General features: G+C 43.3%; 2 protein-coding genes across 4 annotated transcripts; one reads left to right on the top strand and one right to left on the bottom strand.

The window, feature by feature from the left end:
* The first annotated feature begins 722 nt into the window (after positions 1–722).
* On the top strand, positions 723–5,085 carry LOC5507310 (protein phosphatase 1 regulatory subunit 16A). Its single transcript, XM_001627909.3, has 2 exons — positions 723–1,776; positions 4,203–5,085. The coding sequence occupies exons 1-2, from the start codon at positions 1,433–1,435 to the stop codon at positions 4,462–4,464; spliced, it is 606 nt and encodes a 201-aa protein (XP_001627959.3). The 5' UTR covers positions 723–1,432; the 3' UTR covers positions 4,465–5,085.
* LOC116614673 lies at positions 4,972–13,293 on the bottom strand. 3 transcript variants are annotated; one of them, XM_032375904.2, is made up of 2 exons: positions 13,096–13,293; positions 4,972–10,170 (listed from the first exon to the last, which is right to left on the bottom strand). In XM_032375904.2, the coding sequence occupies exons 1-2, from the start codon at positions 13,148–13,150 to the stop codon at positions 5,588–5,590; spliced, it is 4,638 nt and encodes a 1,545-aa protein (XP_032231795.2). In that variant the 5' UTR covers positions 13,151–13,293; the 3' UTR covers positions 4,972–5,587. The 3 variants fall into 3 exon arrangements, with proteins under 3 accessions (XP_032231795.2, XP_048576640.1, XP_048576641.1); XM_048720683.1 differs by having other exon boundaries at positions 4,972–12,730; positions 13,096–13,292; XM_048720684.1 differs by having other exon boundaries at positions 4,972–10,908; positions 13,096–13,290.
* Positions 13,294–13,592: the final 299 nt, after the last annotated feature.

Here is a 13,592-nt window from a genome sequence, read left to right on the forward strand (position 1 = left end):
AGCGGAAACCCTCGCAGCGATTTCTGAAGAATACACTGAATACCTTATCATACTCCGTACCTAACAATGAACACGTTTAAGCGTCTTTTCATTTTTGATATACATTCCATCACTCCCTCATTGGCACAATACACACTAGAAATCCCGCCACCTCCCCTTGCTCCAGGCCGTGCGTTATGGCGTCTATGTTGCCCTCACCTTTACTGAGCCATTTCTAGTAGCTTTTGCGAATTTATTTGTCATTAGAGACAACACTAGTTTATTATCTGAGTTGTATTGTTATCAGTAATGGTTAATCAGTTATTTACATTTTCATGCAGTCTGTAGAAATATGACAAAACCCAATATATTTATTTTGTTAGAAGAACTTACATTTTTTACTTGCTATTCGCCATTTACACTCTTTTTTTAAGATAGCGTGTATCTGTGTATGTTTATATCGGATCAATAGCTTGATAAATTATATTTATTAAAAACATAAGACAACATTTTCAATGTACGAGACGAGATCTCACATCCATTTCACATGTCGTACCCTCATGTACTCGCTAGCAAAAAAGGCTCTCAACTGGCGAGGGGGGGGGGGGGGGGGGGGCTGGTGCATCGACTGTGAAACAACTTATTAGTCGCCACAGTCATTGAGAACGTTTTCGGATGTTCTATGTTTTACTGCTGATATTTATTATAAATTCGTGCACATATATGTCACCGTACTTGATGTAAAAAAAAGTGGGGTACAAATGGTGTATAAATGCTCGGATAATTGTGTAACGTCGATGTAGCTCTATTAGCTAAAAAAAATATAACAATGTCTTACCACGCATCCGAGAGCACCGCCATTCGTGAATTGAAAAGAAAGAGGGGATTAATCAGATCAATTAGAAGAATGCAACTAACAATCACATATTGAATTCTACCACATTAGACAAACACCAATTCGAACACTCGATCAACATTGGATACATTTTGCCCCTCGATTAAACTTTTTGGAACACTTGATCAACAACGTTTTGGAACACATGATCGACAACTTCGAAGACTTGATCGTCGAAACATTTTCACACCTTACTGAGACTCATAATAATACAGCATACACTACTGCGAGACTTGACAAAGAGCAGCAAAAAGGCACAATGGCACATGACGGAGAAGTGAGCCAACCGTGGTGTGACGTTAGGGCAGGCATAGCGTGAAATAGCGATGCGGGGCACTAATCATGCAAATCACTTAAAAAACTATTTAGACCAACATAAACATCACCACAAAACAACAACGGATACGTCTTATTCAATATGGTTTCCGAAGTTTTTTTAAACTAAACTCTAATCAACTTGGACTGGTAGTTAAACACACAGCTTAGACCGGACGCCGAGGGTTAATTTCTTGAAAGATTGCGGCCGCGTTTGACGGTCTAACGTATGAGCACTCTTCGATGGAAAGTCACGCCATGTCCTCGCAAGCCGCATACGCGGCGAGTAAAAACCGTTTACGTCCTTCAAGCCTCCAAAGACGCAGCGCATCTGCATCTGACCTGGAAAGAATGGACGATACCCGAGATAATAGCGATTCGACGCCGCGAAAAAGGCGCTATCCGCGTCCTCAGAGCGTCAACTTCCACCCGAATGTCAGACTCTTTTATGCTGCTACTTCTGATGATTTAGAGGAGGTTGAGATGCTAATAGAATCAGGAATGGCGTCTGTGAACGCGAGGAACCCTGCAGAAGGCGCTACCGCCCTCCACGCGGCCTGCTTCGAGGGAAACGTCAGCTGTGCGAGGTAAAGACACCGATTTGTCGCTCAGAGTATTTACAAGTTGCGATTTTTCGGGTTGAATATTGGCCAGCGCGCATTTACAAGCCACGATTTTTCGGGCCTTCTTTGGTCTATGAAGGGACAAATTGGGCCCGACACCAAAAATCAGTTGAATAGAGCCGATCACAAAATCGGCTCGTCAAGTAGGGACTGTAAATTAAGACCCCATTCACTCCCGCTATACACTCATTGCCTTTGGTTATTCAACCAAGGATTCATGCTCCAAGGTTAAGAAAAACGAATTAAATTTAGTTTTTCCTATATTTTCTCTTGATATTCCATCCTACACGCCCATTTTAATTTAATAACACATCATTTTTATTTATTTATTTATTTATTTATTTATTATCAGATTATTGTTTTACCTCTCGTTTTGATCAATATGTGATTTATTACTTGGTTCTTATTTCTTGGCTCCCTTTTTTTCTGTGTCTTTTCTAGAAGGCACAAACATTCATTTACCTTTCTAAAGAGTGCATTCACCGTTCCCGCTGCCGAGAAATAAAATAAAAAAAAAATAAAAAAAACATTTTCAGGATTTTCCCTACGTGACGCTTTTGCGTGACAAATCTCGAAGAAAATATTTTACATTCACATAACAGTTAAAGCAATATTTTGTTGGTTTCTGTGGTAAAAAGTGAAAAGGGTAAGGGCTAGGTTTTTGCCATGCACAAAATCCATCTTTTCATTGTGTTTTCTATTTTCTTATTTGTTACGAGCACCCGTTCTCTCCGTATTAATAGCGGGGTCATCACCCCCCCCCCCCCCCCTCCCCCCATCCCCGTAATGCAGGACAATTAGCTCTTTGAAACAACAGCTGTGAGGCGCTCCAGGGGGAGCGCAAATTGTCGCCATGATAAAAATAAACTAGCAAATGTATTATGCGCAGCATGATCAGCCATTTCTATCTTTAGTTCCAAAACAGTTAAGACAACAAGACAGTGTTGTGATTAAAAATTTGTGATTTGCTGTCCACTCACATTTTTCGGTGCAAATTTTTAAATTTTGTGCTATCCATAATGTAACGCATCTGCATGAATTATTATCGCGCTGTGATGAAAATGCTTGTATTTTAGAGCGCACACATCTTGGTATAGCATTTTATGAACAGAACCATTTCAGATGGACAGTAAACTATAGGATAATATATAGTTATTTTGGTTTAGAGTATGAAATTTGAATTTAGCGCTAACGCAATTGTCCTGACATGTTGACTCATTGACGGCTCATTAATAGCTGATTGTTCTCGAGCCCGGGGGTGGGAGGAGCTTTCCCTTTTATAGCGGAACCTCTGTTAAGTCACAGAATAACGGAAAGGATAGAGGAAAGGTGGATGGAGAGGTCGCGAGAAAAACTGTTATGTCGGTTTATTTGTTTGTCTGTCCACCCGTCGTTCATGTCTAAATGTTTGTTTATCTGTCTTTTTATGTCTAAATGTTTGTTTGTCTGTCTGTTCATGTCTAAATTTTGTTTGTCTGTCTGTTAATATTAAAGGTTTATTTGTCTGTCTTTTTGTGTCCAAATGTTTGTTTGTCTATCTGTTCATGTCTAAATGTTTGTTTAGTTGTCTGTTCATGTCTAAACTTTTGTTTGTCTGTTCATGTCTAAATTTTGTTTGTCTGTTTGTTCATCTCTAAATGTTTGTTTGTCTGTCTGTTCATGTCTAAATGTCTGTTTGTCTGTCTGTTTATCTCTAAATGTTTGTTTGTCTGTCTGTTCATGTCTAAATGTTTGTTTAGTTGTCTGTTCATGTCTAGATTTTTGTTTGTCTGTTCATGTCTAAATTTTGTTTGTCTGTTTGTTCATCTCTAAATGTTTGTTTGTCTGTCTGTTCATGTCTAAATGTCTGTTTGTTTGTCTGTTCATGTCTAAATGTTTGTTTGTTTGTCTGTTCATGTCTAAATGTTTGTTTGTCTATTCATGTCTAAATGTTTGTTTCTCTCTCTGTTCATCTCTAAATGTTTGTTTGTCTGTCTTTTCGTGTCTAAATGTTTGTTTGTCTATCTGTTCATCTCTGAATGTTTGTTTGTCTGTCTGTTCATCTCTAAATGTTTGTTTGTCTCTGTTTATCTCTAAATGTTTGACTTTATTTAGAGCCTTTTTATACCTTGTAGAGCACACTACGATCTCGGCAGAATATCACTTAAGTGACACCTAATTGACAGATATCTGCAGGAGCACGGCGCGAGTGTAGAAGCACTTGATAATCACGTGATTTACTGATCTAATTTGATCGTAAGATATCTGCTAGAGCACGGCGCGAGTGTAGAAGCACGTGATAATCACGTGATTTACTGATCTAATTTGATCGACAGATATCTGCTAGAGCACGGCGCGAGTGTAGAAGCACGTGATAATCACGTGATTTACTGATCTAATTTGATCGACAGATATCTGCTGGAGCACGGCGCGAGTGTAGAAGCACGTGATAATGACGGCTGGAGCCCGCTTCATGCCGCCACGTGTGGAGGCAAGAGAAAATGTGTTCAACTCCTTCTCGCCGCAGACGCGGACCCCTTCGCAGAGAGCTTCGATGGCTACACGGCGTTCCAAATGGCTGTAGATTTACGCGATGAGAGACTGTTGGACATGTATTTCAAGTCATTTCAGCCTTTGATTGACAACAGGTTCATTCGCGAAACAAACGTTTGACAACTTGGATATAGGTAGTCTGCATAGCATCCGCTCTTAACGCCACGCACGCAGACTAGAAAATAGGCGACTTTGACTAAGATATCACGTGACTTTTTTGGCGGCAAACTCGAGTGCGCTCCTGCTTTTGGCGGCAAAATAACAACAAACAAAAACAAGTTTATTTCCTTCAATTTCCATTTTAAAGCCAAAAAGGTTCTTTGTCAAGGAAATATATGTCAACACCAACCTAAATTTAAACTTTTTGTTAGCAACATAGCCATTTTGGAGTCTAATTCAGTCAGAAACCACATACTATTGTCTCTGATTTTTCTTAACTTTTAAGTATTTTTTCGGCATTTACCCGGAAATCATCATCCTTAATAATAGGCGGCCCATAAAAAGAGTGCAGCCAACCCTTTAATCGTTGATGTTTCGTTTTTAACACCAGTGAAAGTCGGTCAAATTCTCATGGTACATTTTTAAAATAATTTTTTAAAGGGATCATGAATGAATAGTGACCAAGACTAGAGAAATGGGGCAATTTTTTTTGCTGACATAACTTCCTTAGACAGGAATATAAAAATAGATTCACACTATAAAAATAGACATTTACACTATTAAAACAATCAAGTTTTAGAATTTGGAATACACGTTCTTTCTCTGTAGAGATTTGTACAGTGATAGGCGACTCGCGGGGAAGTGAAAACGCGGTTTCTATTGACTACAAAAATCTTTTTCATTTTAAAATTACAACTTATGCAGCTTCTGGTTCCGCTGCTTTGTTTACAATTACAAATACAACGTTTTTTCTTTAAAAGAAAACTTCAAAAGTATCTATAAAATCCACTTCTAGACGCCTAGAAGATTATATTTCTATCATAGCAATGGTAGTCTGGTTTTCAGCGCACACATTCTCGTTCTCGTTGGACAGTGATACTTGGAGTTTCCTTTTTGTAAATTGGAGGACATTACGCCTGGCTCTGAATTATCTTTTTTTTTCTGCTGTTACCGTACGCGTTGCATCCCAGGAGCTTCCGGTTCCACTCGCCACAGGAAGCTCAATTAAAACAAATACTGTACAAAAACACTTGAGATGCCTGCGAAGGGGGCTAGACTGCCTGCTAAGTGTGATGGATTCTCATTAGTCTTCTCCCTGGTGACTTGTCACTTCAAGCAATGGCTGGCGCTCTTCGTTTAGAACGAAACATGAACGAAGTAAAGCAAGAGCGAAGCAAATGAGCCTTGCTACTTGTGACAACAAAGCAACTAAAGTAAGGAGTACAAGCAACGCAGGCATCAAGGAAATTAGGAACTGATTTAGGAGACAGACCGGCTTGACATTTACAAAACCAATTGTTATAAGACAAAGCAGAGACACAGCCTCGGCCATATTGGCTTTAAACTCGCGGAATGGAAGTGCGAAGGAATGATGAAATAGGATCAGAACAGAACAATAAGTGAGAGCGATTTGCCGAGCGAGAGCGTCTTGGATTGACACATAAATGACGATCAACAAAAGTCTGCGCCCAATCAGGACGCTCTCCCAGTATTTCACGTCACTTGGCCACTTGGACTCGGCTGACGATACGAACGGGCCATAGAGAACTCTCTCGACAAACGGCTGCCATGAAGGGGTCTGAGGGATGTGGTTGTGGTTACCATCAGAAAGGTGGCTACCACCAGGGCTATTGCCACCCTCAGGGGTATTGCCACCCTCAAGGGTATTGCTACCATCATGGGTGTGGCTTCCCTCAGGGGTATTGCCACCCTCAGGGGTGTTGCTACCATCATGGGTGTGGCTTCCTCTAGGGGTATTGCCACCCTCAGGGGTGTTGCTACAATCATGGGTGTGACTTCTCTCAGGGCTATTGCCACCCTCAGGGGTGTGGCGGCCATTACGGCTGTTGCTAACATCATGGGTGTGGCTACCCTCAGGGGTGTTGCCTCCAGCGTGAGGATGGTTCTTTTCAAAGATGTACCGCACCAGTCGGTAACAAAGGTAGGGTAGGGGTATCATGCACCCGGTCACGAGCCCTGGGGCCGAGACTGTTCCTTTCTGTAACCAACGGCCACAAAACGCAAGGAATAGCACAAACGGGACAACATGGACGCAGACAAATCCTAAAAGCAAGTACTGCCACCACTGGTAACATTGGATCTCGCCCTGGATAAACAACCGACGCCCAGATGACAAAGGCACACACTGCAACAGCTTTAAGGACGTGGTGGCTAACGAGGCATAGCCTAGTAACATCGTCTCCAAAGCAGCGCCGAGGTACGGCCCAGTGGGCGGTGGAGGGCGCTTGGTTGCGGTGCACCACGCACGATGGGCGATATACCACAGGGGGACCGCGACAAGTACCCCTATCACTTGCGTGGCCATCAAAAGCTCTTTGGTCACGGCGTTGATTCCGGGAAATGGGCATAAGAGTCCGTTCGAGCCGCCTAAATGCAGCTGTAGATTGAATAACCCCAAAAGAAACCGAAAAAGCTGATTACTGCCAAAGGGACATGAGGCTGAATTCACCATTAACAAACTACCCACCTGATAGAAGTAGAATAAGATCTTCAGGTAGCCATTATCATCCGTCACGCAATAGCCATTATCATCCGTCACGCAACGATGTCTGCAGTTTTCCTGTGTCACACCATGCGTCACATCATTACTGTAACGTGTCTCGTCGGCAACGTTACGAGTCACGCATGACTGCTCACGCGAATTTGTTGTCTTAAACCAGAAAACTTGTTTCCATAGAAACTTAAACACGGGTGGCTTCTTAATAAGATAGAGGCCGGCGAGTAGAATAAATAGTATGGCCACGCCCCAAAACCACGTGTCCTTACACTCCCCCTTTGGCCTACAGTCCGGTGATAGCAGAGTTTCCGTGTAGCCATCAATGCACGTGCCACACAGAGTGCTGGATCGGTGCCTAAAACAGGCATTGTAGACTGCGCTGTCAAGAGGAGGAGCAGCGCAGTATCCCACGGGGCAGAGCGTAAACACAAGTTCTGGTGAAAATGAGTCATTAACTTTATAACCCCAATAACCTTCCGTCGCTTTGATAAACCCACTACAAGATGCCCCATCGGGGCACTTCTCCCAACACTGGAAATCACCATACGGACCATTGCCATTGGTATAGCCTCGCTGTAGACTGTACTGACCTGCTGGGCACGCGCTGCAATCAAACCGAAATCCTGTCACCCATATAGTGCAGTTCTGTTGTGTTACGTTGTTTGTGTAATTTAGAACATTCAGTTTACTTCCGTAGGGGCAATATATATTAGAATCTTTAAATTTCACAAGGCCCCCGTTAGACACACGTAGCGCGGTCTGCGCCTCACCACCAGTTTGTGTGACGAGATTCATGTCCAGAGTAGAATTTGCAAATAGTAATGGCCCCGCGCTTTGTGTTGAGATAAAGGTGACGATCATAAAAAAATGAGAGCCATGTATCTTGTAATGTTTGGTCTGCCTGAAATTCGAATCCAAGATTGTCACGCTAGTGGAATCTCCTTCTACCTCTACGTGCCCGCTTCTGTCCGACGCAAAGTTATTAGAGATGTTGCAGTGTTTGATTAATATAACGCCCCCATAAAGATATAAGGCGCCCCCGACAAGTGCAACATTGTCATGGAAATCACTGTCAATCACTTTGACGACAGTTGCATATTTCCATCGTCGATAGTCAATAACTTGGGAGTCCTTTTCTAGGCATCCGGGATCAACAAGTTCGTCGCCGTAAACTTGGATGTAAACTGCACCACCGGGGGACAGAGGGGAGGAATTGTTCTTAAATGTACTCGATGATAATGTAATATTGGATTCTCCAGATAATCGTAAATACATCGCGCCACCAGAAGATATGCTGCTACAGTTCGTAAACACGGAGTTGTCAACGAAGATATCAGCGCGATCCATATCAGCGTAGATTGCGCCGCCCGATGAATGGGCGTGGCTCGACGAAAATGTGGTGTTGCTGATTGCGACAGTGTGGCAGATATATGTGCAGGTCTTAATTGATAATGTTAACGCACCACCGGATCCTAGATATGCATTGGTGTTTAAAAATGTCGAGTCATTGATTGTCGAAAACATTTGGTAGTCTGCACCCAGATAGAATGCTCCACCCGAAGCGTTAGCATATGCAGTTGAAGAGTTAACGACAGAAACGTTTTGGCATGTTAGGTGGATCTTTAAGCATTCAGCGTAAATTGCGCCTCCTCCTCCTTGAGAAAAACTGTGTAGGAATGTCGTGTCGGATAAGGTTATTGATAACTCAACCTTACCATTAAACATCATTATCCCACCTAAAGCTGCACTGCTATTCTCAATTCGAACACCTTCGAGCCGCATGCTAACGCGCAAGGGTGTATTAGCCGAGTATGTAAAAACTCCCCCAGGGCCTTTGGCAATGCTGTTGGCTATTACAGAGTTTATTATTGCGAAATTGACTGTGCTACCACCAATCCCAAACACGCCTCCAGGTCCACTGCTTGAGCTTCCAACAATCTCTGAGTTATTCACTGTTACGGTGAGTGAGGAGGCATCAAGGGCAGCTACACCATAATACTCTGCCCTAGAATCGATAAATCTTGATCCCCAGATATAGACACTAATCGCCATACTAGAAAGTAAATAGAGACATCCTCCCGCCCGACCCAAAGCACCATTTTGCATAAGGATTGTGCCACCGATTTCAATAACAGCATTGAAAGAAGAGGCAAGGTATAAAACCGCCCCATTACCATCATATCTATGGCCGGTGAAGGTACTTTCAATGACGTGCACGCTTGCCGTACCGTTCGGTTGCAAGTGGAAGAATCGGGTTTCTGGATTGTCTTTGGATGTGGTGTTTATAACATTGATTATCAGCCTATTGGTTCCAGAAATCTTGATTATAGCCCCCTCCCAGTCAGCCATGAAGTTTCGTGTGTACGTCTTAACAAATGTCACTTTATTCAGCACCACATCGCAGACCCCTGTAGGAGCATCCACGTGAATAAGACCGGAAAATTCATGATTATATTGGTTGTTGAAGAAGGAGACGTTCGTGACATGGATACTGATCGTAATCAGCGCAGGCACAAGGTGGGCGTTGGCCGATGTGACCAAAAGGGCGGATCCTGTGATAGACGTAGGGTTGACTGGGTAGACGACCTGTATCCCCATAACACTCGAGTTTGTCAATCTAACCTTCACACTGTTCCTAGATTTGTTACTAGCCTTCACTTTGACTGATACAAAAGATGTCGTATTGATACAAGTGGAGTTCGATATTGCAATTTGAACCGATTGAGTGTCTTGCGTTACGTTTATCAGTTGCTTTCGTCCCATAACTTGACAGCTGTCAATAACAAGAGAAGAGTCCACAACTCGCAATGCGCTGTCATGCAACACCAAGCCAATCAGCGTGACAACAGTCTCGCGACCACCTTTTGCTTCAAAGGCTAATTCCTGCCCGCGTCCACACTTTATCAACACAGGAGACTGGTAACCAATGAGTGACATGCTCCTATCCACATAAATTCCCGGATGTTGTGACGTCACGTTGATACAGGTATAAGGGTCGGTTGATGTCCCAGTGCCGTCGATGTAGACAATGCTTCCTGGTTCCTTGGCATGGCTCACGGCCATGGAAATAGATGCGCATGGACTTGTTTTTGCTCCACACCCTTGGGTGTCCTCGCCTGATCTAGAGGCAAAAACCACATCCGGGGAGCCTGAAATATAGATGACATAGTAGTAGCGAGGGGATTGGCGATGACAAACGAGGCATAAACTACATCCGGGGAGCCTGCAATATAAATGACATAGTAGTGGCGAGGGGATTGGCGTGACAAACGAGGCATAAACTACATCCGGGGAGCCTGCAATATAAATGACATAGTAGTGGCGAGGGGATTGGCGATGACAAACGAGGCATAAACTACATCCGGGGAGCCTGCAATATAGATGACATAGTAGTAGCGAGGGGATTGGCGATGACAAATGAGGCATAAACTACATCCGGGGAGCTTGCAATATAGATGACATAGTAGTAGCGAGGGGATTGGCGATGACAAACGAGGAATAAACTACATCCGGGGAGCCTGCAATATAGATGACATAGTAGTAGCGAGGGGATTGGCGATGACAAATGAGGCATAAACTACATCCGGGGAGCCTGCAATATAGATGACATAGTAGTGGCGAGGGGATTGGCGATGACAAACGAGGCATAAACTACATCCGGGGAGCCTGCAATATAAATGACATAGTAGTAGCGAGGGGATTGGCGATGACAAACGAGGCATAAACTACATCCGGGGAGCCTGCAATTTTGATGACATAGTAGTGGCGAGGGGATTGGCGTGACAAACGAGGCATAAACTACATCCGGGGAGCCTGCAATATAAATGACATAGTAGTGGCGAGGGCATTGGCGATGACAAACGAGGCAAAAACCACATCCGGGGAGCCTGAAATATAGATGACATAGTAGTAGCGAGGGGATTGGCGATGACAAACGAGGCATAAACTACATCCGGGGAGCCTGCAATTTTGATGACATAGTAGTGGCGAGGGGATTGGCGTGACAAACGAGGCATAAACTACATCCGGGGAGCCTGCAATATAAATGACATAGTAGTGGCGAGGGCATTGGCGATGACAAACGAGGCATATACTACATCCGGGGAGCTTGCAATATAGATGACATAGTAGTAGCGAGGGGATTGGCGATGACAAACGAGGCATAAACTACATCCGGGGAGCCTGCAATATAGATGACATAGTAGTGGCGAGGGGATTGGCGTGTTAAACGAGGCATAAACTACATCCGGGGAGCCTGCAATATAAATGACATAGTAGTGGCGAGGGGATTGGCGATGACAAACGAGGCATAAACTACATCCGGGGAGCCTGCAATTTTGATGACATAGTAGTGGCGAGGGGATTGGCGTGACAAACGAGGCATAAACTACATCCGGGGAGCCTGCAATATAAATGACATAGTAGTGGCGAGGGGATTGGCGATGACAAACGAGGCATAAACTACATCCGGGGAGCTTGCAATATAGATGACATAGTAGTAGCGAGGGGATTGGCGTGACAAACGAGGCATAAACTACATCCGGGGAGCCTGCAATATAGATGACATAGTAGTAGCGAGGGGATTGGCGATGACAAACGAGGCATAAACTACATCCGGGGAGCCTGCAATATAGATGACATAGTAGTAGCGAGGGGATTGGCGATGACAAACGAGGCATAAACTACATCCGGGGAGCCTGCAATATAGATGACATAGTAGTGGCGAGGGGATTGGCGTGACAAACGAGGCATAAACTACATCCGGGGAGCTTGCAATATAAATGACACAGTAGTAGCGGGGGGATTGGCGATGACAAACGAGGCATAAACTACATCCGGGGAGCCTGCAATATAGATGACATAGTAGTGGCGAGGGGATTGGCGTGACAAACGAGGCATAAACTACATCCGGAGAGCCTGCAATATAGATGACATAGTAGTGGCGAGGGCATTGGCGTGACAAACGAGGCATAAACTACATCCGGGGAGCCTGCAATATAGATGACATAGTAGTAGCGAGGGGATTGGCGATGACTAACGAGGCATAAACTACATCCGGGGAGCCTGCAATATAGATGACATAGTAGTGGCGAGGGCATTGGCGTGACAAACGAGGCATAAACTACATCCGGGGAGCTTGCAATATAAATGACACAGTAGTAGCGAGGGGATTGGCGATGACTAACGAGGCATAAACTACATCCGGGGAGCCTGCAATATAGATGACATAGTAGTGGCGAGGGGATTGGCGTGACAAACGAGGCATAAACTACATCCGGGGAGCCTGCAATATAGATGACATAGTAGTAGCGAGGGGATTGGCGATGAAAACGATACTTGCCCATCCCCTGGAAATTAGACCCCCTAGAAGTGATTAAAACACAGTGTCTGTGTAAACAACAACAGAAGAACACCAGGGCTGTACCCCCTAGAATTGGCACTTAATAGAACTCATTCACACCACCTATGGAATCTGGAATTCCAAATTCCCTTCGTAGGAGGTTTGAAGCGGAAATATATTGTTCATATTTAACCAGTTAACGGCCATTGCAGTCTTATATTATCTTCTTTGGCTAAATTGATGACTAAATTGTAAAATTTCTGGAGAAATTTTCCTACGTCTTTCATAGCAGCCGTTTTTGCCTCAAGAACCCTAGTTTTCTCTACCACAGGCATTGACCCGCGTTAGCTCCAGTCTCCCATAGACATCTAGACAAAGGTCAACATAGTTTGATTCGCATTAATATCAATCGTTTCTTAATTGTACATCAAGTATTCATTATTTGTTAATACTCACAGTCTGTTTTTTAATTGATATCAATTGCTAATATTTGCTGATGATTAATTCTTAAAATGGCATATGCCAATTACTTAATTACCAAATCAAAACTAAAATCAAAACTATTATTGTATATAGCACATTTTAGTGTAATAACACTTTTACTTAGGCTTGTCTGATGAATAAGATGTCGACTGGAAAGCACAGTGAAACAATCTCTCGGAATAATCGATTGTGAATGCTTATTTTGACGATCGTACACACCATGGCTGCGTCTTCTGTATTTCATACTTACATTTAACGGAGGTGAGATCTAAATATACCAGAAGAAAAACAGCAAAGAACCACATGTTACTCCCAAGCCGCTGTTAACCTGAATCTAGTTACTATATTCATACATGAGAATACATGAGAAGAAAGCTAGAAGTCACTTTTCCCGGAAATAATGGATTTCGATACCCATAGACACACAGGGATCTCACAAATTGGTCCAAGGTTGGTACTTCATGTAATCTATCAAGTATGTCATTATCATGTCATATACATATTTCTATCCTAACCTATCCTTACATTTCCATAGTGACCCATAGACATCACAGTTGCCATAACGTCTATTAATTATTTCTTAGTAGGAAATGTTAATTACCAGGAGTTTAAAGATGAGAAAGAAAGATATTTTGAGAAATAGTACCAAGCGAAGTTATTTCTGAATTTCATAAGAATACAACTGTTATAACATAGCCGTAGCAGGCCTCGAATTATTTGGGGAGGGGGGGGGAGCACGAGACAGAA

Source organism: Nematostella vectensis, chromosome 13 (genome assembly GCF_932526225.1).
Source record: "Nematostella vectensis chromosome 13, jaNemVect1.1, whole genome shotgun sequence".
In the NCBI taxonomy this organism is placed as follows: domain Eukaryota; kingdom Metazoa; phylum Cnidaria; class Anthozoa; order Actiniaria; family Edwardsiidae; genus Nematostella; species Nematostella vectensis.

Bases quoted from the DNA above. Each gene is read 5' to 3' on its own strand.
- LOC5507310 (XM_001627909.3), top strand. From the start codon at position 1,433: ATGGAAAGTCACGCCATGTCCTCGCAAGCCGCATACGCGGCGAGTAAA. The intron at 1,777-4,202 runs GTAAAGACACCG...TTTGATCGACAG, and splicing joins GGAAACGTCAGCTGTGCGAG to ATATCTGCTGGAGCACGGCG.
- LOC116614673 (XM_048720683.1), bottom strand. From the start codon at position 10,447: ATGCCTCATTTGTCATCGCCAATCCCCTCGCTACTACTATGTCATCTA.